Source organism: Onychomys torridus, chromosome 6, assembly GCF_903995425.1.
Source record: "Onychomys torridus chromosome 6, mOncTor1.1, whole genome shotgun sequence".
Taxonomy (NCBI): Eukaryota; Metazoa; Chordata; class Mammalia; order Rodentia; family Cricetidae; genus Onychomys; species Onychomys torridus.
In genome coordinates, this window is record NC_050448.1 from 37,988,077 (window position 1) to 38,011,310 (window position 23,234).

The window sequence follows — 23,234 nt, forward strand, 5'->3', positions numbered from 1 at the left end:
GATGATGATGGTGACAGTGATAGTGATGATGATGATAATGATGGTGACAGTGATAGTGATGATGATGATGATGATGATAATGATGGTGACAGTGATGATGATGATGATGATGCCCCTGCCTGAGGTCTGCAGGGATCACCTCAAACCTGTCTTTGCTTATATCTGTTATAGAATATTCTCTATTGTCTATTCTCCTGCCTCTCTCTCCCTCCCTCCCTCTCTCCTTCTCTCTCTCCCTCTCTCCCTCTCTCTCTCCCTCTCTCTCTCTCTCTCCCTCCCTCCCTCTCTCTCTCCCTCTCTCTCTCTCCTTCTCTCCCTCTCTCTCTCCCTCTCTCCCCCTCTCTCTCTCCCTCTCTTCCTCTCTCCATTCTTCTGTTTTATCCTCCTCCTTCTTTCCACCCCCTCCTTGAGACAGGATATGGATGCTGTGAAACTAACTATGTAGCCCATTTGATCCTTAACTTGGGATCTTCTTGCCGTAGCCTCTCCAACCTGAAGATGCAATCTCTCTGATAAGAACCTTAACTAAGAGGGGCCTGAGAGGTGGTTCAGCAGTTGAGAGCACTGTTTGCTCTTCCAGAAGTCCCTGGTTCAATTCCAAGCACCCACATGGCAGCTTGTACCTGTCTATAACTCCAGTTCAGGGCTTCTGACACCCTCACACAGACATACATGCAGACAAAACACCAATGAACATAAAATAAAAATAAATTATGTATATAAACCTTAACTAAGCAGCTGTTTTATTGACAGAAGAAGAAGGAGAAGGAGAAGAAGAAAACAGCTGAAACAGTAGCTTAGGCATACAAATCTGTGCTCTTTTCACATGCTCAAGGTTAAAGGGAAATTGTGATTTCTTACATTCCATGTTCCGGCAGCAGCCAGAGCTAGCCATTAAAAAGGCCCCACCAGGAAGCTGGAGAGTTGGCTCAGAGGTTCAGAGCACTTACTGTTACTGTAAAGGCCCAGAGTTCAGTTACCAATAGCTTACAACTACCGGCAGCTCCAGCTCCAGGTATGCACACACATACATATGCACACAAAGGAAAATAAAACAGGAAGGAAAAAAGGCCCTGCCTGCAATCACTGGCCATGATGGGGAAAATGTGAGTTTATAGTTGTGTGTGTTTACCAGACTGACTATGGAGTAATTATTATGTAACTAGTTCTGATTATGTAATGAGATGTATTTTGCCTTGATAAAGGAATTTTGTATATTATGATCGAGACGAGCAGGTGGGCTTTCTGAAGAGGGTCCACCCTCTGCCTCTTCTCTTTACAACATTGGACGTCTTCATCTCTATCATAATCCTTTGCTTGTGTGTCTGTGTGTCTATGTTTGAGCACATACCTTCCAATACCATGTTGGGTACATGGTGGTTTGGAAAGCCCCAAAACGTTCCACACTGAAACTTCCGAGTTCAAAGTAGCCATTTAAAAAATTTCAGATAATCCTTACACTGATTTTTTTAAAATGAGATGTGGCATTTATAAAAATAAAGGAAAGCAGAGGGCAAAAGATTAAAGAAGAATAGGAAACAGAGGTTTGAGGTATGTCTTCATGTCTCTTTGTTCATCTTGGGGGACTATGTGCAGAGCCCAAATATTATTGACCTGAGATTGCGTGGGTAAAGGCAGGCCTGATACCTCATACTCACCACTGTGTGGCAGAAATAAATGCTCCCAGCGAAGTACACACCATCATAGTACAGCTTCTTGAGGCATCATTAGCCACGTCAACTCTGACAGTGGATCATCTTGTATGTTGTGGATAATTCAGTCATGGCCTGACTCCTAACTATACAGAATATGGGCTGAAGAACCTTCTAGATACATTAACCAGATGTTGTAGCAGGAATCTTAAATGGTCTTATTAATAAAATAAAACCTGGAGCCAGGTATTGGGTTAAAGCTGGAATATCAGAGAAGCAGAACTAGCCACAGCTTTCTCACTTCGCCAATTCATCAGCTGATCCTGTTTCCTCAGACTGGAAGCCTCTGAGTCCTCATCCAAATAGATCTCAGCTGAACTGCTGCTCAAAAGCCTAAAAGCTTAACCAGCTCTAGTTTTTAGTCCTCATGCCTTAAATGCCTTTCTGCTTTCTGCCATCACTTCCTGGGATTAAAGTCGTGAGTCACCATGCCTGACTGTTTCCAGTGTGGCTTTAAACTCACAGAGATCCAGATGGATCTCTGCCTCCCAAGTAATAGGATTAAAGGTGTGTGCCACCATTTTCCAACCTCTATATCTAGTGGCTGTTCTGTTCTCTGACCCCAGACAAGTTTATTAGGGTGCACAATATTTTGGGGAACATAATATCACCACAAGATGTAAATGAAAACTGATAAGATTGAGGCTTCTCCTTGTCAGAAGAGAAATATTTGCACCTGCATTTGGAGAAGAGAAAATGGACTTGTCAGGAGCAGCTGTAAGAAGACATGTGGCATCCCTGATGCTAACAAGGCTGGTTAGAACACTGGTCAGAAAGTACCTCAGTGCCAGGAGGGCTCTTCTGCCCGACTCCACCCCATCACAAGTCTCAGCACTTTCAGAATGGGGAGGTAGCACAGCATTCCCGGGGAAAAATTCCTTTGTTGTGATTGTGTAGGTTTTTTCACAGAGATCTAAGGTTGGCTGTGAGCTGTGCTGATGTAGAAACTGGAATAACAGACTTATTTCAGAGGACCCCCAAAGGACTTAAAAACTTGCAGAATGAAATGTGAGGGACTTGAGGGAGAGGGGATGGGTAAGGAGCAATGAGTCCATTTACTGTTGGGAGAGGCTATTTAGAGCCACGAAAGGCTGCTGTGATTGTTATCTGTGTTCACATCCTACAGAAGCCAGGTATGATGACTATTCTTGGTTGTCAACTTGACTGCATATGGAATGAACTAAAACTCCAAAATGGAAGAGAACAGATGTGAGGGATTTTTTGCTTAATTTGAAGTGGAAAGATCCATTTCTAACCTGGATCTTTGGGGTGTGAAGCCATACCTCTAATCCAGATCTTTAACTTTAGAAGACATGGCTTTAATCCAGATCTTTTGAAGTAAGAAGAGCTAGCTCTGGGCCATGCCTTCTGCTGGAAGCCTATATGTAGCATGAATCTTAAATGGTTTTATTAATAAAAACAAACCTGGAGCAGGTTATTGGGGTGAACACTGAATGATCAGAGAAGCAAAACAAGCCACAACTACCTCACCTTGCCAGTTCCTCAGCTGATCCTGTTTCCTCAGACTGGAAGCCTCTGAGTCTTCATCCAGAATGAATCTCAGCTGTACTGTTACTCAGAAGCCTAAAAGCTTAACCAACCAAAAGCTTCTAGTTTCTGGTCTTCAAGCCTTATATACCTTTCTGCTTTCTGCCATCACTTCCTGGGATTAAAGGCTCTTGTTACCACACCTGGCTGTTTCCATTGTGGCCTTGAACTCACAGAGATCCAGGCTGATCTTTGCCTCTGGAATGCTAAAATTAAAGGTGTGAATGGAATGCCACCATTTTCTGGCCTCTATGTCTGTCTAGTGGATGTTCTGTTCTCTGACCCAGATAATTTTATTAGGGAGCATGATTTATTGGGAAACACAATATCACCACACCTGTATAAGGATATGGAAGAAGGAAGATTTTGCTCTTTGCCTGCTTGTTCCTGCCTTGCTAACAAGTCCATTACTTTCATTGGTATTAGAGCCTACTACCTTAGGATTTCAGTGTATATGGAAGATCAACTGAGACATCCAGCCTCATGAACTGAATAATTACTAGATTCTTAGAACTTCTGTAGATAGGCAACCATTATTGGATTAGCTGGACCACAGCCTATATGTCATTTTCATAAATCCTCTATGTATGTATGTATCTACCTACCTACCTACCTACTTACCTAGAAATTCACTCTTTTAGTTCTGATACTGTAAAGAACTCTAACTAATACAGATATAGAGTAACAGAAATATAAGGATGGATCTTTAAAGTATATGGAATATGCTGTCCAATTTGCCAACATTTACAGTTACTCGAGACTCTCCAGTTACTGAAGCCTCTCCTTACAGCTCAGAGAGTACTGAAAAAACCATGGTGTGAGCTATTTTACAAACCTAAGGAAATAAATGCATTTGCTTATCCTTATTCACCAATTGTGAGTGGCAAAGGATTTGATGATTCTGTATATAAAACTTTTGACAATTTGTGGGAAAATTATGCTGGTTGGCTGATCCTAGCATCTCTGGATAAATCGACAAAGGAAAAGAATGAGCTCTGTGATAAAATTAATCAACCTTTACTGTCTCAGAATATGATAAAGGACAGCAAAAGAGCCTAGTGATGAAATTGACGGGACCCAGATGCCTAGAAGCAGTCTAAATATTTCTAAGCATGCCCTGGAAGAGAATCATCTCTCTGGCAGCCACAAGCTCAAGTCACAGAAAGTCAAACCCAAACTTTTGTTATGAGGCTGGCTGAATCACAGCAAAATTTCAAGTGCCAGTCTCAGAGAGTGTTGGCAGTTAAAGTGAGGGCATTGATTGGTGAAGAATGGGATCCTGTAGTGTGGGATGGGGATGTGTGGGAGGACCCTATTGAAGCTGAGAGCTTTGAACCCTCAGGCTCTCAAGGGTTTCTCTCACCTGAGGAAGTAGTTGCTGTCTCTTCAGCAGAAGAGGTACTCTCCCAACCCCACCCCCTGAAATACTGCCTTTTGCACCCAAAGGAAATTAATGAGGAAATTAATCCTTCTTTCTCTACTAAAACAGCAGTGATTTTCTCTGAAGGAGATGATGGGCAAGGCAATGCTGATGTCCCTCAGAGCCAACCAATAGTTGCCTCTAGACCTGTATCCAGGCTTTAGGCAGACAAACTCCTAGAGAAGAGGTAGAGAGTGTAGTCCATAAGGAGGTGTGCTACACTACTAAAGAGCTTAATGAATGTGCTAATTCATTTAAGCAGAAATCTGGGGAATGTGTATGGGAATGGATTTCAAGGTGTAAAACAACAGTGGCAGGAACAAAAACCTGCAGGCTGAGTTTATTGATAAGGGCCCACTGAATGGAGATATTGGGTTTAATATGGAAGTTCACACAGTTTTTTTTTTTTTTAAAGTGTAAAAAGTTTGAATAATTGGCTGAAGCATTTGTCAAAAGATGGCCTACTGAAAGGTAGTTGGAGATGCTTGAAAACCCATTGGCTTAGTGTTGATGAAGGGATTTTAGGACTCAGTGAAATCTCAGTGCTGGAGTGGGTATGCTGTGTAAAACCTAATCCTTCACAATGGGATGGCCCAAAAGACGTGCCCTTCACTAATCCCGTAAGACACAAAACTGTGAAGGAGGCACCAGCATACTTCAAGATCTTTGTTGTCACCCTTTTGTGTTTCCCAGTCCTTAGGGTTGGAGATGCTGCAGCTCAATTTGATTAATCACACATAATGGGTTTAATTAGGTCCCAACATAGCAGGGCCCAGGTGGCATCACTGAATCACCAAAAGCAAGATGATTGTAGTTAACATAGTGAGCAGCGTAGGCAAAGCGGTGTCCATGATGGTCTGACCAATAATGGTCAGCACAGGCAAAGTGAATTTAATGGTGGCATGACTCGTATGGACCTGTGGTACTAGCTAATCAATCATAGTGTTTCCTTGTACAAAGCAGATTAGAAGCCTACTGAAATTTTTTTATCTGTGTGAGCAGAAAAATTTACAAACTAATGAAAAAAAAAAAGCTACACTGGATTGTGACAAAATAAAATTTCAGCTCATGAACCAATTTCCATACCTGAGCCAGTTTGCAAACCCAGAATCTCTTAAACAAAAGGATGGCCAGCTTCCCCTGAGGATTGATAATACAGCTAAGAGTTTTACTGTTAGCCTTTCTCCAGTCCTTCCCCCACAGGGTACTACAGCATTTTACAAGGGTAACTGTACACTGTGGGAAAGGAAACAATCACACTTTCCAGAATTTGTTGGATACTGGTTCTGAATTGATGCTGCTCTGGGAGGTCCCAAGAAACATTGTGGCCCTCCAGTTAAAGTAGGGGCTTGTGGAAGTCAGGTGATTAATGGAGTTTTGTCTGAAGTATGACTCACAATAGGTCCAGTGGATCCCTGAACTCATCCTGTGGTTATTTCCCCAGGCCCAGAATGTATATCTATCCCCCAAACTGGGATAGATTAGAAGTTGGCAGAATTCTCACCCTGTAGAGTGAGGGCTATTTTGATTGAAAAGGCCAAGTGGAAACCTTTAGAATTGTGTCTGGCAAAGAAAAGAGTGAATCAAAACCAGTATTGCTTTCCTGAAGGAACTGCAGGAACTGTTGTCACCATCAAGAATTTGAAAGGTGTGTGTGTGTGTGTGTGTGTGTGTGTGTGTGTGTGTGTGTAGTGGGGGTGGTTCCCATGACATCTCCCTTTAACTCTCCAATTGGGCCAGTGCAAAAGGCAGATGGATCATGGAGAATGACAGCTGACTATTGAAAACTCCTTCAAGTGTGACTCCTATTGCAGCTGCTGCACCAGATGTGATGTTCTTACTTGAGCACATTAACACATCTCCCGGTAAATGATATGCAGCTATTAATCTAGAAAATCCCTTTTATCTTGGTATCTGTCCATAAGTACCACCAGAAACAGTTTGCTTTCAGGTGGGAAGGTGAACAATACCTTTACAGGTTTACCTCTCCAGCCCTGTGTCATAAGTTAGTTAGAAGGGATCTTGGTCGTCCGTCTCTTCCACAGAATATTTCGTTGTTCCACTCTATGTATGACATTATGTTGACTGTATCAAGTGAGTAGGATGTAGCAATCACTTTGGACTCGTTGGTAATACCCATGCACATCAGCGGATGGGAAATAAATCTAAGCAAAGATCAAGGACCTTCTATCTCAGTGAAATTCTTAGAAGTCCAGTGGTGTGGGACATGCAGAAAAATTTCTTCTAATACGAAGGATAAGTTATTTCACATGGCCCCTCCCACCACTAAGAAAGAAGCACAGTTTTTAGTGGGCCTATTTGGATTCTGGAGACAGCACATTCCTGGCTTGGGTGTATTACTGCAGCCTATATACCAAAGTGACTCAGAAAACTGCTAGTTCTGTGTGGGGCCTGGAACAGGAGAAGACTCTTCAATAGGTCCAGGCTGCTGTGTAGGCTGCTCTATGACCTTATGATTCAACAGATCTGATGGTATTTGAGGTATAAGTCACAGACAGGAATGCTGTATGGAACCTTTGGTAGGACTCTATAGGTGAATCACAGAGGAGATATTTGGGATTTTGGAACAAGGCTCTACTATCACCTGCAGACAGTTATTCTCCATTTGAAAGACAGCTCTTGTTCTGCTATTGGGCTGTAGTGGGAACTGAACATTTGACAATGGGCCACCAAGTTACCAAAAGACCTGAGCTATCCATCATGACCTGGGTGTTACCTGACTCACCAAATCACGGTGCACAGCAGCAATGTATTTTCAAATGGAAGTGCTGTACAATGATCCAGTGGAGTAGGTCCTGAATGCACAAAGAAGTTACATAAAGAAGATGTCCAAATGCTCATGTTTTTATTTCCCATTGCAATACTACCAAGCATGCAACTACAGCCTCTTGGAGTGTGCCCTGAGGAAGAAAAGAATACGGTCTAGTTTACTGATGGCTCTGTGCATTATACATGCAACACCAAATGGACAACTGCAGCATTAGCACCCCTTTCTGGGACAACCCTGAAAGATACCAGTGAAGGGAACTCTTCACATTGGGCAGAACTTCAGGCAGTACACATGGTCAGACATTTTGCTTGGAAGGAGAAGTGGCCAGATGTGTGATTGTCTACTGATTCATGGGCTGCAGCCAATGTATTGGTTGGATGGTCATTGACTTGGCTAGAGCATGATTGAAAAATTGATGAGCAAGACATCTGGTGTCTTAGGGTTTCTATTGCTGTGAAGAGAAACCATTACCACATCAACTCTTATAAAGGAAAATGTCTAATTGGGGCTAGCTTACAGTTCAGAGGTTTAGTCCATTATCATCATGAGAGGAAGCACAAAGGCACACAGGCAGACATGGTGCTAGAAAGGTAGCTGAGAGTTCTATATCCAGATCAGCAAGCAGCAGGAAGAGAGTGACATTGGGTCTGGATTGAGTTTCTGAAACCCCAAAGCCCACTCCCCAGTGGCACACTTCCTCCAACAAGATCACACCTACTCCAACAAGGCCACACCTCCTCATAGTGCCATTTCCTATGTGCTTATGGGGGTAATGTTCATTAAAACCACTACATTCCACTCCCTGGTACTCACAGGCTTGTAGACATATCATAACACAAAAATACATTCAGTCTGACTTCAAAGTTGGAGGCTGGAGAGATGGCTCAGTGGTTGAGAACACTGGCTGCTCTTCCAGAGGACCTGGGTTCAATTCCCAGCACCCACGTCGCTGCTCACACCTGTCTGTAACTCTAGTTCTAGGGAACCTGGCACTCTTGTACATGCAAGCAAAACACATAAATTTTTTTAAAGGTCCTCATAGTCTATCATAGTATCACCACTCTTAAAAGTCCAAAGTTCAAAGTTTCTTCTGAGATCCATCCAATCCTTAACTAATTCCCTGTACAACTCAAAATAAAAATGCAGATCACACACTTCCAAAATACATTGCCATTCTAAGAGGGAGGGAAGGGAGCACAATGAGGAAATACTGGACCAAAGCAAGACTGAAAACCAGCAAGAAAAATTCCAAACTCTGCATCTCCATGTCTGATGTCAAAATGCTATTCAGATCTCTAACTCCTTTCAGTTTGGTGACTGTAATACACTTCTTTCTCTTGGTCGTTAGCAGCTTTCTTTGGCAGGTATCCCACGACTCTGGCATCTCCAAGGCTTCATCTTCACAGTTTCACAAAATGGCCTCTCTAGGCCTCCATGCAGAGACACTCCTGACACATGTCTAGCCTTAGTCACTACCTTTAGTCATGGAGGGAGATTTCATAACTCTTTTCCTGTATCCTTGACTCTAAAGCCAAAACCATGTGGCCAAAGCTGCCAAGTTTTGCTGCTTTCTAGGGACAGAACATGCCCCTTTGTTCAAATACATTTTCATCAGCTTTCGGTTTTGATGGTTTCCTTTACTGCCTAAGCTTGGCTGTCCTTGAACTCACTGTGTAGACTAGGCTGGCCTTCAACTCTAAAATTCACCTGTCTCTGCCACCTGAGTGCTGGGATTAAAGGCAGTCACCACTACACTTGTCTCTAAATTTTTCTTTACTTCATTTTTACAGGTTGGAATCTTAGCTGGATGAGGTCTTGTCCTGAGGTCATCAATTCCCTTCATCCCATTTTGCATCTGGTTTTTCTTTAATCTGTTTATCTCCTTGAACATAGGACTTAGCTCCTTTACACTCCCTAGTGCCCTCTTTATCCTCAGCTTGCTCCTTTTCATTGTAGATCTACTTAAGTATGGCTACTAATAACCACACAACACAGTCAATACTAGGCTGTCTGGAAATCTCCTCTGACAAACTGTTAACCCATAACTCTTCATTTTAGCCTTGGGTAGATTTTCTGGATAAGGGCATAAAGCATCCACATTCTTAGCCAAAATATCACAAGATTGACTTTATGCCACATAATAATATTACTTTGCTCAGAAACCTCTTGAGCCAGCACCACCCCTCCCTGTTCAAATCACTGTCAGCACCACTGTCTTCCATGCTCCTGCTAGTATAGCCCATTAAACCCCAATTAAAGCACTCAACTGCTTTTCCAGTCCAAAGTCCCAAAGTGTTCCATATTCCTCCAAACAAAAGCATGATCTGGCCTATCACAGCAGTACCTCAGTCCCTGCTACCAACTTTTGTCTTAGTTAGGGTTTATATCACTGTGAAGAGACACTATGACTATACCAACTCTTATAAAAGAAAACATTTAATTGGGACTAGCTTACAGTTCAGAGGCTTAGTCTATCATCATCATGGCAGGAAGCATGGAGACACACAGGCAGACATGGTAATGAAGAAATTGAAGAGACACCTGAGAGTTCTACATCTAGATTGGCAGGCAGCAGGAAGAAAGAGTAACACTGGGGTCTGGCTTAGGTACTTGAAATCCCAAAGCCCACACCCAGTGACACATTTTTCTCCAACAAGGTCATACCTACTCCAACAAGGCCACACCTCCTAATAGTACCACTCCTTATGGGCTTATGGAGGCTATTTTCTTTCAAACCTCCACATCTAGGGAAGAAGCATGTGGAAAGATATCTCCAAATGATATGAAGTATGTGAAGATATTTGTGTCCCATATAAAGGCTCATCAAAAGATGACTTCAGCTGAGGTGGAATTCTGTAGACAGTCAGCCTCTTTCCTCACTCATCCCTATCATTGCCCAATGGGCCCATAAACAAAGTGGCCATGGTGGCAGAGATGAGTGTTATGCATGAGTTTGACAACATGGACTGCACTCACCGAGGCTGATCTGGCTATAGTTACTGCTGAGTGCCAGACATGCCAACAGCAGAGATAACAGCAGATATGGCACTATTCCCTGGGGTGACCAGCAAACAACCTGGTGGCAGGTTGACTACATTGGATTATTTCCCCCATAGTAAGGACAAAGCTTTGTCCTTACTGGAGTAGATACTTATTCTGTTTGTAGAGTTACCTTTCCTATACATAATGCTTCTGCCAAGACTACCATCCATGGGCTTATTGAATACCTTATCCATCATCATGATATTCCACACAGCATTGCTTCTGACTGAAGAACTCACTTCATAGCCAGAGAAGTATAACAGTGGGCCCATGATACTGAAGCAGCTGGGCTGATAAGAATGTGGAATGGCTTCTTGAAGACACAGTTAGAGCACCAATTAGGTGGTGGCAGCCCAGAGGGTTGGGGCAGGGTTCCCCAGAAGGTGGTATATACTTTAAACCAGTTCCAATATATGGCATGCTTTCTGTCATAGCCAGGATCCATGGGTTCAGGAATCAAGGGGTGGAAAAAGAATAATTCCACTCATTTTCACCCCTAGTGACACACTACAAAAAATTTTGCTTCCTGTTTCCATGACCTTACATCTGCTGGCCTAGAAGTTTTGGTTCAAGAGATCCTTAGGTCATCTCTTGGAGCTACCATGTCCTGTGATTAAGGTCAATAGGAAACTGCAACAGCCTAATCCAAGCAGGATGACAAAGGGCACAGACCCATTAGGAATGAAGGTGTGGGTCACTCCTCCAGGAAAAGAGCTAAGACCTGTTGAGGTGCTTACTGAAGATGGAGAAAATACTGAATGGGTAGTAAAGGAAGCTAGTTAGTCACAAATGCCAGCTAAGACCATGTGACCAGTTGCAGAAACAAGGATTGTAGTTGACATGAGTGTCTCTGTCATACTTTGTTAAGAATGCATTTGTATAGATATTTGTATTTTCTTTCCTCACTTTATTGTGTGATATAACATCAATTAAGAGAATATCAATGGCTGTCATATTTAAGTTTGAAATACTAAAAGAACACCCCACCTATTCTAAATTTAATAATGTATTTGAGGTTGTATGAGGGATAGTTATATCATGTTAGGCATAATTATACTCTGGTTAAATATGTAGTACATCTGCAGTTTTCCCATGGGATAGTTATACCATGTGTAGGCATAATTATGACCTGATTATTGTTTTTATTTAGAAATTAATCATGACATAAGGAGATATGATTTTATGTCAAGTTGACCAGGGGTAAAGTTGTGATTGCTATTCTTGGTTGTCAACTTGACTATATCTTGAACTAATTAAAACCCCAAAATGCTTGTTCTTGCCTCATTAGCAAGTCCATTTCTTCACTGGTATTGAGCCTACTTCTTTATGATGTCTATGTATACAAAGACCAGATGAGACATCCAGCCTCACAAACTGAACAATTCGTGGATTCTTGGACCTACCATATATAGACAGCTATATTGGATTAGCTGGACCACATCCTACAGCCTAAAGTCATTCTAACGAATCTCTCTCTCTCTCTCTCTCTCTCTCTCTCTCTCTCTCTGTGTGTGTGTGTGTGTGTGTGTGTACGTATACATGTATGTATGTATGTATGTATGTATGTATGTGTGTATGTGTGTGAATGGGAGAGATATTAATTCTATAAAGTCTGTTACTCTACAGAGCCTGTGAACTAGTTTCAAATAAGCAAAGGAAGTTGAGAAGTCAGGTGACAGCCAGCGTGGAGGAAGAATCTGGGCAGAAACCTAGTTCCAGTCTCATTTTATCAAGCTGGTTTGTTTTTCATTTAGTTCCTAAGAGGAAGATCTGCAGTTTCAGAGGGAATGTAGTCTCTGTGACCTTTGGAACTGATTTAAGAGCAGGTGGGAGGCCTGCACTCCCCTGTCATGCAGGACATGTAGCTGAAGCTCCACCACCAATATCTTAAGAGCTGTTTGATTCATTCATTAGAACCAGCACCAGAATGTTCCTCTGAGTGCTGTATGCAGCTACATACAAGCCTGGGAAGGTCTGGTCGTGTTGAAATGCAGTCTCAAAATAGTTCCACTCCTTCAAAATTCCAAGGCCTGGTTAGAGGCGGAATGAGATGGAAATCGAGGACAATGAAAGGGTCAAGTGCTAGGAAAGTGACCAGGTTTAGGGTTGTTAGCCATGGTGAGAAGCAGTCAGTTCTCTGGAATAGAAAGGACTGAGACTGACAGGGAGTCATTCCAGAAATAATTACCAGGTGCCTCACACAGGGCCTGGGATTCTGAACTGCCTACAAATTGATACATTTGAGCACCTGGTTACATATTATGTGTATGTTGACCTTAGTTCTGTGTAGGCCTCTATAGTGGCAAGGTTTGGATTTGTTAAAGGTACATCACACCTTTTTCTAAAAACAAAGTAAAACAAAAAACTAAAGCAACTTACAAAGGTGTGGTTCACAGAAATACTGTAAGTCAGCAGTCAAAAAGCACAGAGGAAAGAGTAGACACGGTGGCCCAGCCTGTGAGTCTGATTCAAGAAACCCAGGCAATGACGACACCATGGTAAATAATAAGGACAAGAGCTCCAAGTGGAGTTGGGAGTGAGATTAGCCCTTTGTATACAAGATGTGCCCTTGCGACCCTCAACCCTGGCTTTACGTTTCCGGTTACTAAGCTACAGTGGCACTCACCCATTAAAACAAGCAGCGGCAGTAAAAGCAGTTATTGGGAAGAACTAATCCTGGTGATAATCTGCAAGTGTTGGACCTTTCTTCTCGAAGGAACACCCCAGGACTCTTCCCTAGACCCTTACGGCAACTCCCTCTAGGCAGTGTCACAGCCTTGGTATTTGGGTGTCTGGTAACCCGTGAATTGGGTCCTAACCTTGGCAGGGTGCTTGCCAGCCCAGGGCCAGCAGGGGGCCCTGAGTCCTCATGAGAACGATGGCCACCAAGAGCAAGAGAGGCCTAGCCGGGCAAAATGAATGGCAATTTCAAGGCCTTTGATCCTTATGAAGGAGCAGACAGAAGAGCATCACACCAGAGGCCCCCCTTCAGGGCAACCCCAGGCATTTCATCTGTTGGAAGAGGGACAGCAGTGTGAACTGTGTGTTCAGACTGATTGTGTGTGTGTGACAGGATTTTCAGGGACGTTCTGTGTCTTTAAGGAGCCTGTTTCCTGCTCCTGTCCAGGCAGAGGGACTACTGTTAATCTGTCTGTGAGGTTCTCATTAGATTTCAGTGCCTGTGCAGAGCCTTCTTTTTCATAGAACAGAGAGCAGCCAAACACTTGTTTTCTAAAGAGAAAGGAAAGAAAGGAAGGAAGGAAGGAAGGAAGGAAGGAAGGAAGGAAGGAAGGAAGGAAGGAAGGAAGAAAGGAAAGAAAGAAAGAGCTTGGTGCTACAGGAAGTTTTCCAGGCCTCTGAGCAGAGGAGAGAGATGGAAAGAGAGCCCTGGGGCAGGGGGTGGGGGGTTCACTCCATCCTCTGGCTCTCAGGTCCCTTCCCGTCCCCTTCTAACACAGCTTTGTGGTTGAAGATTTCAGCCGATGACTTCCAGGCCTGGGTATTACTAGCCCATCGCCAAAGCAAGTGTCTGCTCCTTGATAATCTAGCTGATGGGCTTCTAGAAACTTTCAGGTATCATGATTAAGGTGCAAGGACTCCGTCCTGAAAACGCAGAGTGTGTTCTGATGTCTGTGTACTTCACTACCAGAGCTAATTATTTCAGGTGTACAGTAGCTCCTTCCTTGTAAATTATTTAAAAATGAAAGTGTGTGTGTGTGGGGGGGGTGTGGCCCGCGTGTTTATGGGGAGGTTCATGTAGGCCGGAGGTGAACTTGGGTTTCTTTCTCAATACTCCCACCTTATTTTGCGGTTTCTCACTGACCTTGAAGCTCTCTGATTAGGTTTGACTGGCTAGCCATTGAGCTCCAAGACCTCTACCTTCCCGGTGCTGGGATTACAGGCATGTGCCACCAGGCTTTTTGTACGGGTGCTGGGGATCTGAACTCAGGTACCCATGCTTCTAAGGACAGTATGCTATCAACTGAGCTGTCTTCCCAGTTCCCAGGTTTGTTTTACTGAGCTTTGCCAAACACTTTATGGGCTCTAGTGTTTGTGGCCAGGGCACAGTGACATTTCTCTGTTGCTTATTCCTGAGTGCTTTCTTCAGGACAACCCACTGAGAGTTAAGAAGGGTCAGTTTCAAGTTCACTTGTAGTCTTTGGTCACCAACAGATTAATTTGGTGGGTAATTAAGGGGAAAGAATTCACTTGGATCATGCCTCGTAACAGCCCCGAAACAGTACAATACCACCTCAGTTCTGGGGTTATATACTTTTCATAATGTGGACTTCTTTAGTGCTGAAGATAAGCAGGCTGGAAACAGTCTCTGCGGGTCGCTTTCACCAAGTTGTCTAGTAGGGATCATTTTCAACCATGCCTGTGTGGCTGCAGTGATGCTATCCACTGTGAGCACTCAGATGCAGAAGGGGGGAAACCTTTGATCCCTCCCTTTCTGTTTCTCTCTCTCTCTCTCTCTCTCTCTCTCTCTCTCTCTCTCTCTCTCTCTCCCCCTCCCTCCCTCCCCTCCCTCTCTCTCTCTCTCTTATTAAGTTTTTCTAGTTTTAACCACTGTGGTAACTATGCCATGCCTTAACCAAAATGATAGAGAGTCCTTTCAAGATCCAGTGGGCTATCACTTTAGGACATCCGTTTCACCTCTGCTTTCTGGGATCCCTGACAACAAATGCATGGACAATTAGAAATGACATCTGCTTTATTAAAATATATTCTGAGTGCCTGTGGAGTTCTCCTTGGAAGACCATGCATCTTACCCTTCAGTGAGTTACATGGAGTAACCATCTGTCCATCTGGTCATTTTCCACGGCAAAACAACTTCCTGAAACCACCCTCAGCCTCCACTGTTTGCCAGCCGGAATCCTGTAAACATAACTTAAGGGAGGAGGGGCGGGTTTGGTATGTAAGGAGTCTAAACGCACAGAGGAAATTAACCATCTCTAGATGTGGCCACAACAAGTCCCTCCCCTTACTGAGAAATTATGGAGATATTTGCTTCTCAGTACATCAAGTCTGCGGCCACATTAGTAGTCTCTGTATCTTTAGATTTTGCGAAAGGGAACTGGAACCCAGCAAGTCGGATCAGGAGCCCATTCAAAAAGTGAACAAAAAAGCAGATGAAAACAACCCAGAAAGAGGTGGTGTAGTTTTCGTTTTGTGTTTTGTAGGCGTAGGTCCCTTCTTTAAAATTTGCAATGTTTTCTGAGAGGTGGTGGATTTTCACTTCCGAGGCAAACAATATCATGACAAGACAGCCACAGGAGCCTGCAACACAGGGAAGCAACAGCATGTTAGGACAAATATCACCTGACTGCAGGAGTCAGAGAGTACACCAACGAGCAAACCAGACAGAGAATGTCACCACCATCCTCATGTGCATTCTTCTCCCAAATCATACTATTGAAAAACGGCAGTCAAGAGCTTGAGTCTCCAACCCGAGGTTGGTAGCACTTGGGGTGTGGCTTGAACTTGGGGTGTGGCTGTGAACAAGGAAGGTTCGTGCAGGGAGGGGACAGTGATGGCTTGATTAGGGCAGTTGGGATCAAGCTGACCTCACTGCTGGGCACCTTCAAAGCACAATGACAAACTCGATGGCTGAGCAGCCGCTGCGGCTTCAGGAGAACATAGTTCTCTGTACTTCACAGGCGACACAGGAGAAATGTCAGTTATGCAGACCCTAGTGAAAAGCCCCGGGTTTCCCCACAGATGGGTACCACGACCCTTCCACCTCTCAACTGGCCACTGCTGTCCAGAGGAATACCTGGGGCAAAGGTAGCTGTGGGTAAAATGTTGTTGACCAAGAGCCAATCTCTTCTCTCTGTCGCCATACTCAGATTTTTTTCAGCTGGGCGTGTGATCGCCTTTTTTTTTTTTTTTTTTTTTTTTTTATAAAGTTAGCATTATTCGGGTGAGACAAGGGTAGCTGGGGTGGATGGAGAAGTAGGAAGCTTCCACCTCACCACCTCACTCCCTCCTTCGCATAGCTGAAATATGGATGCAATGTCTTCTGGGGATATTTTGGTCCAGGTGGCATCAGAAATGGAAGCCATGGGGCAGGAGAGAGAGCTCTCTGGTTAAAGTATGCACTGTGTAAGTGTGAGGACCAGGGTTCAGATCCCCAGAAGACACATACATGCAAGGTGGATGTGGTGGTTACCCTGTAATTCCAGCTTAGAAGGTAGAGACAGGGCATCCCAAGCTTGCCAATAAGACTAGCCATATCTGTGAGCCTTGGATTTAACTGACAGGCCCTACCTCAAAGACTAAGATGGAGGTGAGATCAAAGTGGATGCCCACTGTCAACCCCGAGCCTCCACACACGTGCATGCACACATACTCCATCGAAAAGAAATAGAAGCCATGTACTATTGCAAAACAAGAAAGGCAAAATCTGGATCCCAGACACATGGGCTAGCCACCAGGCTATCCCTGGATTTTAACCTCTAAATGTCAGTGTGTGAAGAAATTTTCTGTTTATTTTGCTCACCTCCTTTCTATGATTCCCTATCACTTATCACTGATTGTAGCCTAATTTTTTTTCTTTTTTGTTTTTTTGAGACAGGGTTTCTCTGTGTAGCTTTGCGCCTTTCCTGGAACTCACTCTGTAGACCAGGCTGACCTCGAACTCACAGAGATCTGCCTGGCTCTGCCTCCCGAGTGCTGGGATTAAAGGCGTGCGCCGCCAACGCCTGGCAATTGTAGCCTAATTTAAAGGACATGGCTGTAAGCTGGGCGAGACCACTGCAGGAGAGGGCTGCTCCATTCTAACTGGGTTCTGGAAATTGGTCCATGGCCATCTTTTGTCCTGAGGACGAAGAATTGGAACCTGCCTCCCTATCCTTTTCCCCCTCCCTCCTTTAGCTGGATGGCCACAGGAACAGAAGCAGGTAGCCAGTGGGGCTGGGCCTGGAGCAGGATGGATGGCCAGAACTCCTGAGAGCTTCCATAGCTGCTGCTGTATTCAGGCTGCCACCATGCAGTTCTTACCAGTAGGTGACTGGCTGTGATGGATTTCTGACTTTGTTCAAACCATTTGGGTTCAAAGCCAAATTCCTTCCCTTAATATATGAGAAATTAGGTGATTTGAATCCCCACACTGCATCTTAAGTTACATCATCTGTAAGAGGTAGAGATTTCATGATTACCTTTTGACATTAAAATTGATATGTACAAACGATCAATTAATAGCTTGTTCTGTGATGTTTATGTATTCTTTTTTGTTTCTTGCACACTTTTAAAAGATTATTTATGTCTTATATTTTGTGTGTATGACTGTTTTGCTCACATATATGTCTGTTCACCAAGATCTGTCTGGTGCCCAGGAAGGTCAGATGAGGGTATCAGATTCCAAAAACCAGAGTGCCAAACAGTTGTGAGCCACCATGTGAGTGCTGGGTATTGAACCCAGGTCCTCTGCAAGAACAGGAAGCACTCTTAACCACTGAGCCACCTCTCCAGCCCCTCTTGTTCTTAATCATAAGCTGCTGCCCTGTCCTACCTCACACCACGCAAATCTTATTACATCTAAAACTATAATAAAGTGTCTTATCCCTCAAATAAGATTATTGTCCATTTAGCATATGACTCTTTTTATTCTTTAATTTCAGTTACTGCAAATACTATGGGAACAGCAACATAGTGGTCTCAGTTCCCACTCATTAATTCATTCATTCGTTTTTTGTTTTTTTGTTTTTTCCAGCTAGACATATTATAAGCCAGGTACAGGGATAGCAATGACGATCCAAACTTGAAAGAAACCATACATAGCTCTGCTCTCAAAGAGGATATGATGAGTTAGGTGGTCTAAATGCAACTGTAAACTCATTGCAGTGAGTGTCACAGTAGGGAATGCAGGGCACTGAGGGGGTAGGCAGCATCCTCAGAGGTGTTATAGGAAAAGTGAGCTCACAAAGACTGTGTAGGAGAATCCAGTGAGCGTGAGCACAGGTCCCCATGCCGTCTCCAAAAGCAGGACTGGATTGCTGCACAGATAGAGACTGAGAACTGATTGTGAGGACGGGGAGCTGGCACTAACAGAAAGGTGAAGTCCTGTTTCTGCACTTGTGGAGTTGAGGCAGGAGGATTTCATGAAAAATAAGAATAAAAAGAAAATTTTAAAAGGCAGGAAGACAGAAGGAGAGGAGGAAGAAAAAGAATTCCACCCAGGCTGGCCCATCACATCAGTCATCATCATACAACAACACAAATAGCCAATGGTATCGCTTTCCTGACACTTCACTTCCCACCTGCCCCAGCCTAGCCACCGAGAAGGTTCCTTTGTGAGATCTGTCAGCCTAACTATTTTTGTATTCCAAGCTTCAAACCAGAGCTCTCCCCTTGCAAGCCATATTATTCCTTTATTGTTAGATGCTAACAAAAAGGCCGCAATGCTGTTTTCTCTTTATCTTTTATTTGAAAATTGTGGAGAAAATGCAATTGCTGTTACCATAAGAGCTTTCTTTGTCTGAGGAGATAGTGAGTTTCAGACAGGAGAGAAACACTATTTCCTCAGTGACTGAAAGGAAAATTCAAGCTCAGTTTCCTTTTCAAGTCGTTAAATATTTTAAAGGGATCCTTTGTTAAAGTGACAGCATCTTAGTGAGCCTGCATTTCAGATTTCTCAAGTCAGGTCACCTGCACATCTGGAGACGCAAACAGTAGCTCATCATGAAGATCACCGGCAGCTGGGCCAGAGTAAGTGGCTAATAACGTGGTCTGGCACTCCCCCTCGAGATTCCGGGGTTGACCAGAGTCAGCTTGCTTATCTTGAAGTCAGAGAACAGAATCCAAGCCTGAGCCCCAGCCAACCTGCCTACGACTGCTAAAGGGAAACAACTCAGTGTGAACTGGAGATATTTTTGCTTCTCTTTGTCCATATCCATAAAAGAGATGTGGGATCAAGGATAACTATTTATGACTTACCGACCAAAAGATACACATGAAGGCTTTCGCGGTGTGGCCTGGCTGCTTGACATGTGGAGGAAGGTGGGCTGAGAGATGTGAGGGACAGAGCAGGGCTTGTCAGATTTCCAAAATGATTCTCTATTCCAGCAAGAAGGGCTTCTACATCTTGCCCCCTATTTAGAGGGGCTTGTTCTCTTCCTCTTTTGAAAGTTCTCCTTCCCACAAAGAGTGGCATGCTTGAAGTCAGTAGAACATGCCGACGTGGAGAGCTTGCCTGAATTATAGACTATACTGCAGGGACCCTAGAATTCTTGTCCCTATAGACCTGAGCCCATATCTAGGGCTGCACGGTCATCTGGCCAGGGTTAGTCCTCCCAAGAGCATGTTGATGGCTGCTGTTACATATCCCTGAGCACTGTGAGTGTCTCACAAGTAGCCATTTGATAGGCAGCTCAATGACACCCCCGCAATATACACTCAAAGCCTTTCCTGAATGGGATGAAGCCAAATTAGGAAGAGAAGTAGACTAAACGGGAACCCATGATGCTTCTGTCTCTTACTCACGTGCAGAGTTCATAGCAGTCAAGAATTTTAAATTGAAAACCCCTCCTAGGTCCTTCTGGAGGGAGCTTTCTTTGGGCAGAAAATTTCAGCATATTGTATTAAATGGTTTAATTCGCTTCAAACTTAAACCTTTAAACACATGACATACGGATTTTCATTTGTATGCTCCCAAGGCCTCACAAATGTTAGCATTAGGCATGCATGTCTCTCTTCTCTTTTAACCTAGTGAACAGGTACCTCAAACTCCCTAGCTCAGCTGGAGCTACTGGGACAGATCCCCCACATGTCTGTCCATCTGACCCTCATTGCCGTACTTAGAATGAAGCAGACTTTGGAAGCCTGCTGAGCCTCACTCACATTTGAAAAAGAACCAGGCACAAGGCCCACATTTGCAGCCCATTGTCACACTCGGTGACCACAGCCATTTTCCTGTCGTCTGTCTGATGTCCCCACCATCTGGATGGTGCTGCTGTTGTGCTCCCTGCCTTTAATGGCTTTGATTACTGAGGTAATTTCTGACTCAATGAGATATATGAGTTATAGGGCTGTCACACCGTGAATGATCAGACATTAACAAACATTTGTGATGTGCTAGACACTTTGCACTTGCAACTCTCATCTGGCAGCTGCCAGGGTGTGCCGAGTAAGGTGTCTGTCTCCTCAGGACCAACAACACAGGGAAGTTAGGGTATCTATTGCTGCAACAAAACACCATGACCAAAAAGCAAGTTGGGGAGGAAAGGGTTTCTTTGGCTTATACTTCCAGATCATAGACTATCATTGGAGGAAGTCAGGATAGAAACTCTAAAAGGTCTGATTCCTGGAGGGAGGAGCTGAGGTCATGGAGGAGGGCTGCCTACTGACTTGCTTTCTCTGGCTTGCTCAGTCTGCTTTCTTATAGAATCATTGACCAGCAGCAGGAAAGGCACCACCTACAATGAGCCGGGCCCTCCCCTGTTGATCACTAATAGAGAAAATGCCTTACAGCTGGATCTTATGGAGGCATTTCCTCAGCTGAGGCTCCTTCCTCTCTGATGACTTCAGCTTATGTCAAGTCGACACACAAAACCAGCCAGTACAACAGGTCACAGCCAGTAAGAAAGTTGGTTATTCTGTCCTGGTTGGCCCTGAGCTTAACCATGCTTTTGGGTGAGAACACCTGCTGGGGTGTGTAGGCCTTCAGTGTGCTGAGGGATGAAGTCTTCATGAGGGAAGACATTCTGAAATTAGCACTAAGCTCATATTTTAGAAAATAATAAATTAGAATGCCAGTTCCTTTGAAAGTAATAGCCAACATCTTCAGAATGAAAACACATTTCTCAAGTCTCTCTTAGGTGACAAATAGTGGAGGCATTCTCTGTCTGACACAGAATGACAAATGGTCTTTGCTTCTTTAGAATATCAAAAGATGAAAAATCAGGGAACTCACAACTTCACAGGTGAGGTGTTGATCTCCTGTGACTGTCTACAAACTCACTCACTGAAGGTGAGATCCCAGGAATGGTTTCCTTCCCTGGTCAAAGCTCTCGGATCCCACATTGCTTCAGAGACCAGTGCTCACCACACAGAAAGTGAGTCAAGGGATGAGGAGGTGGAGTTGACATCACGGAGGGAATTCTGAACTTATGATAGCAAGCAATATGATTAGGTGGTTCCTAAACAGGGATGCAGGAAAAGGAGCAACATCAGTTACACTAAGCATCCCGTCTTATGTTATGGCGGGCTAAAGAGCTGTGTTTTCCCAACGTCATCTGATTGAGTAGGGTCTAAAAATCATAATGGTTAGTGCAAATAGTGTTTTAAAGAAGAATGTCATTGTTGCTAGTGGATATGCAGAGCTGGGTTTGTTTTATTCATTTATCCCACAAGTATTTTATAGTTACTGCACTATTGTGGGTACTAAGGATACATGACTAAACCAAACAAGATTTCAGACAACTTTCCTTCATGGGGCCCTCAGTGGTTGGTAGACACACTGGGGAGAGATGGTAAGAAAGTGAGTCAGTGTACTCTACAGTTGAGCAGGGTATGATGTGTACCAGGAAGAACAAAATAAAGCAGGCAAGCAGGATGGAAAGGAGGATGGGTAGAAACTGCATATGAAGGAAAGTGTCCGGTATATCCTGAAGGGAGTGAGAGAGAGAAAGGGAGTAAGTATGTGGAAAGAAGGGCGTTTCAGAGAGAGGGCGACTGTGTGTGAAAAGGAGCCAGATTAAACTAAGAGGAGAGGAAGGTAAAGAGGGGCTGGAGTCAGCCATAGTATGTGCTCTGAGCCACAGCCATGGATTTCCATAGTGCACACAGCAGTGATGCTTTGGGGGCTGTGGTGAGGACTTGGGCTTTGATGTTCAACCAATTAGAAAGGCAGATGTGCTTTCTGAATAGGACAAGAGTCCCAGGAATTGTGACGGAAAAGAAGTTGAATGCATCCTTGCCCATGGTCCTTGACGTTGGTGATCAGAAAGCAAAATCATCTGGCAAGACTGGCCCTTCCCTGCTCTCCTGTATCTGAAAATGAACTTCAATGCCCACTGCCATTGTGGACTCCACCACCACCTTCTCTTTCCTCCGTTGGTTCTGTTTTGAGGTCTGCCAAGAACCTAGCAGGGTATTTTCAGTCTTGGCTTTTTCACAGCTAGACATCCCTGAATCTTTCTCAGACTCCTGAAAAACATCTCCTCCATGAAGACTGAAATAGAAAAAAGTGCACATAGTTTTCAGTTTGCCAATTGCAGAGTAATATGTCCCACAAGCATTACATGTCTTGCAGAGGCTAGGGAGTATTAATACTGAATCTGTGTGTAATGTAAGAATCCTTCTATTTTTATGCTGTTCTTTATTTTCCCTGTCTTCATGTTTCACATATGTTTATTTTTGTTCTGTGCCATAGCTGTAATCATAATTAATTGGGCCTGTATTAGGAGCATGCCTTCTAAAGAAAGGCATAAATTATATCTGCTTGTCTTGCTTGGTGTAACTCAAGACACATGCCATCAGCACAACTGCAGTAAGTCCAGATTTGGGTGCTTTTCATCTACCCACAAAGGCCTAATAAGTGTCACGACAACTGCAGAGAATATCCCTAGACCACTGAGGTTTTCTGCCAATGGTCCACGGCAAGTTTTCCACACGAAGGTCTGGCCAAGGCTCTCCACGCTCTTTTAGGCAGCACTGACAATCGAATAGATATGAATGCAATATGCTCCACTATGGATGTGCTTACGTGAAAGTATGGCGG

At 43.9% G+C, this 23,234-nt stretch overlaps 1 protein-coding gene across 2 annotated transcripts in view; it reads right to left on the minus strand.

Annotated features, from left to right (window-relative positions):
• Positions 1–15,527: 15,527 nt before the first annotated feature.
• Positions 15,528–23,234, minus strand: part of Clrn1 (clarin 1) — a 38,512-nt gene continuing 30,805 nt past the window's right edge. For both annotated transcript variants that reach the window (XM_036189322.1, XM_036189321.1), the window contains one exon: positions 15,528–15,793. In XM_036189322.1, coding sequence (XP_036045215.1) covers positions 15,528–15,793 — 266 coding nt within the window. The remainder of the gene's footprint in view (positions 15,794–23,234) is intronic.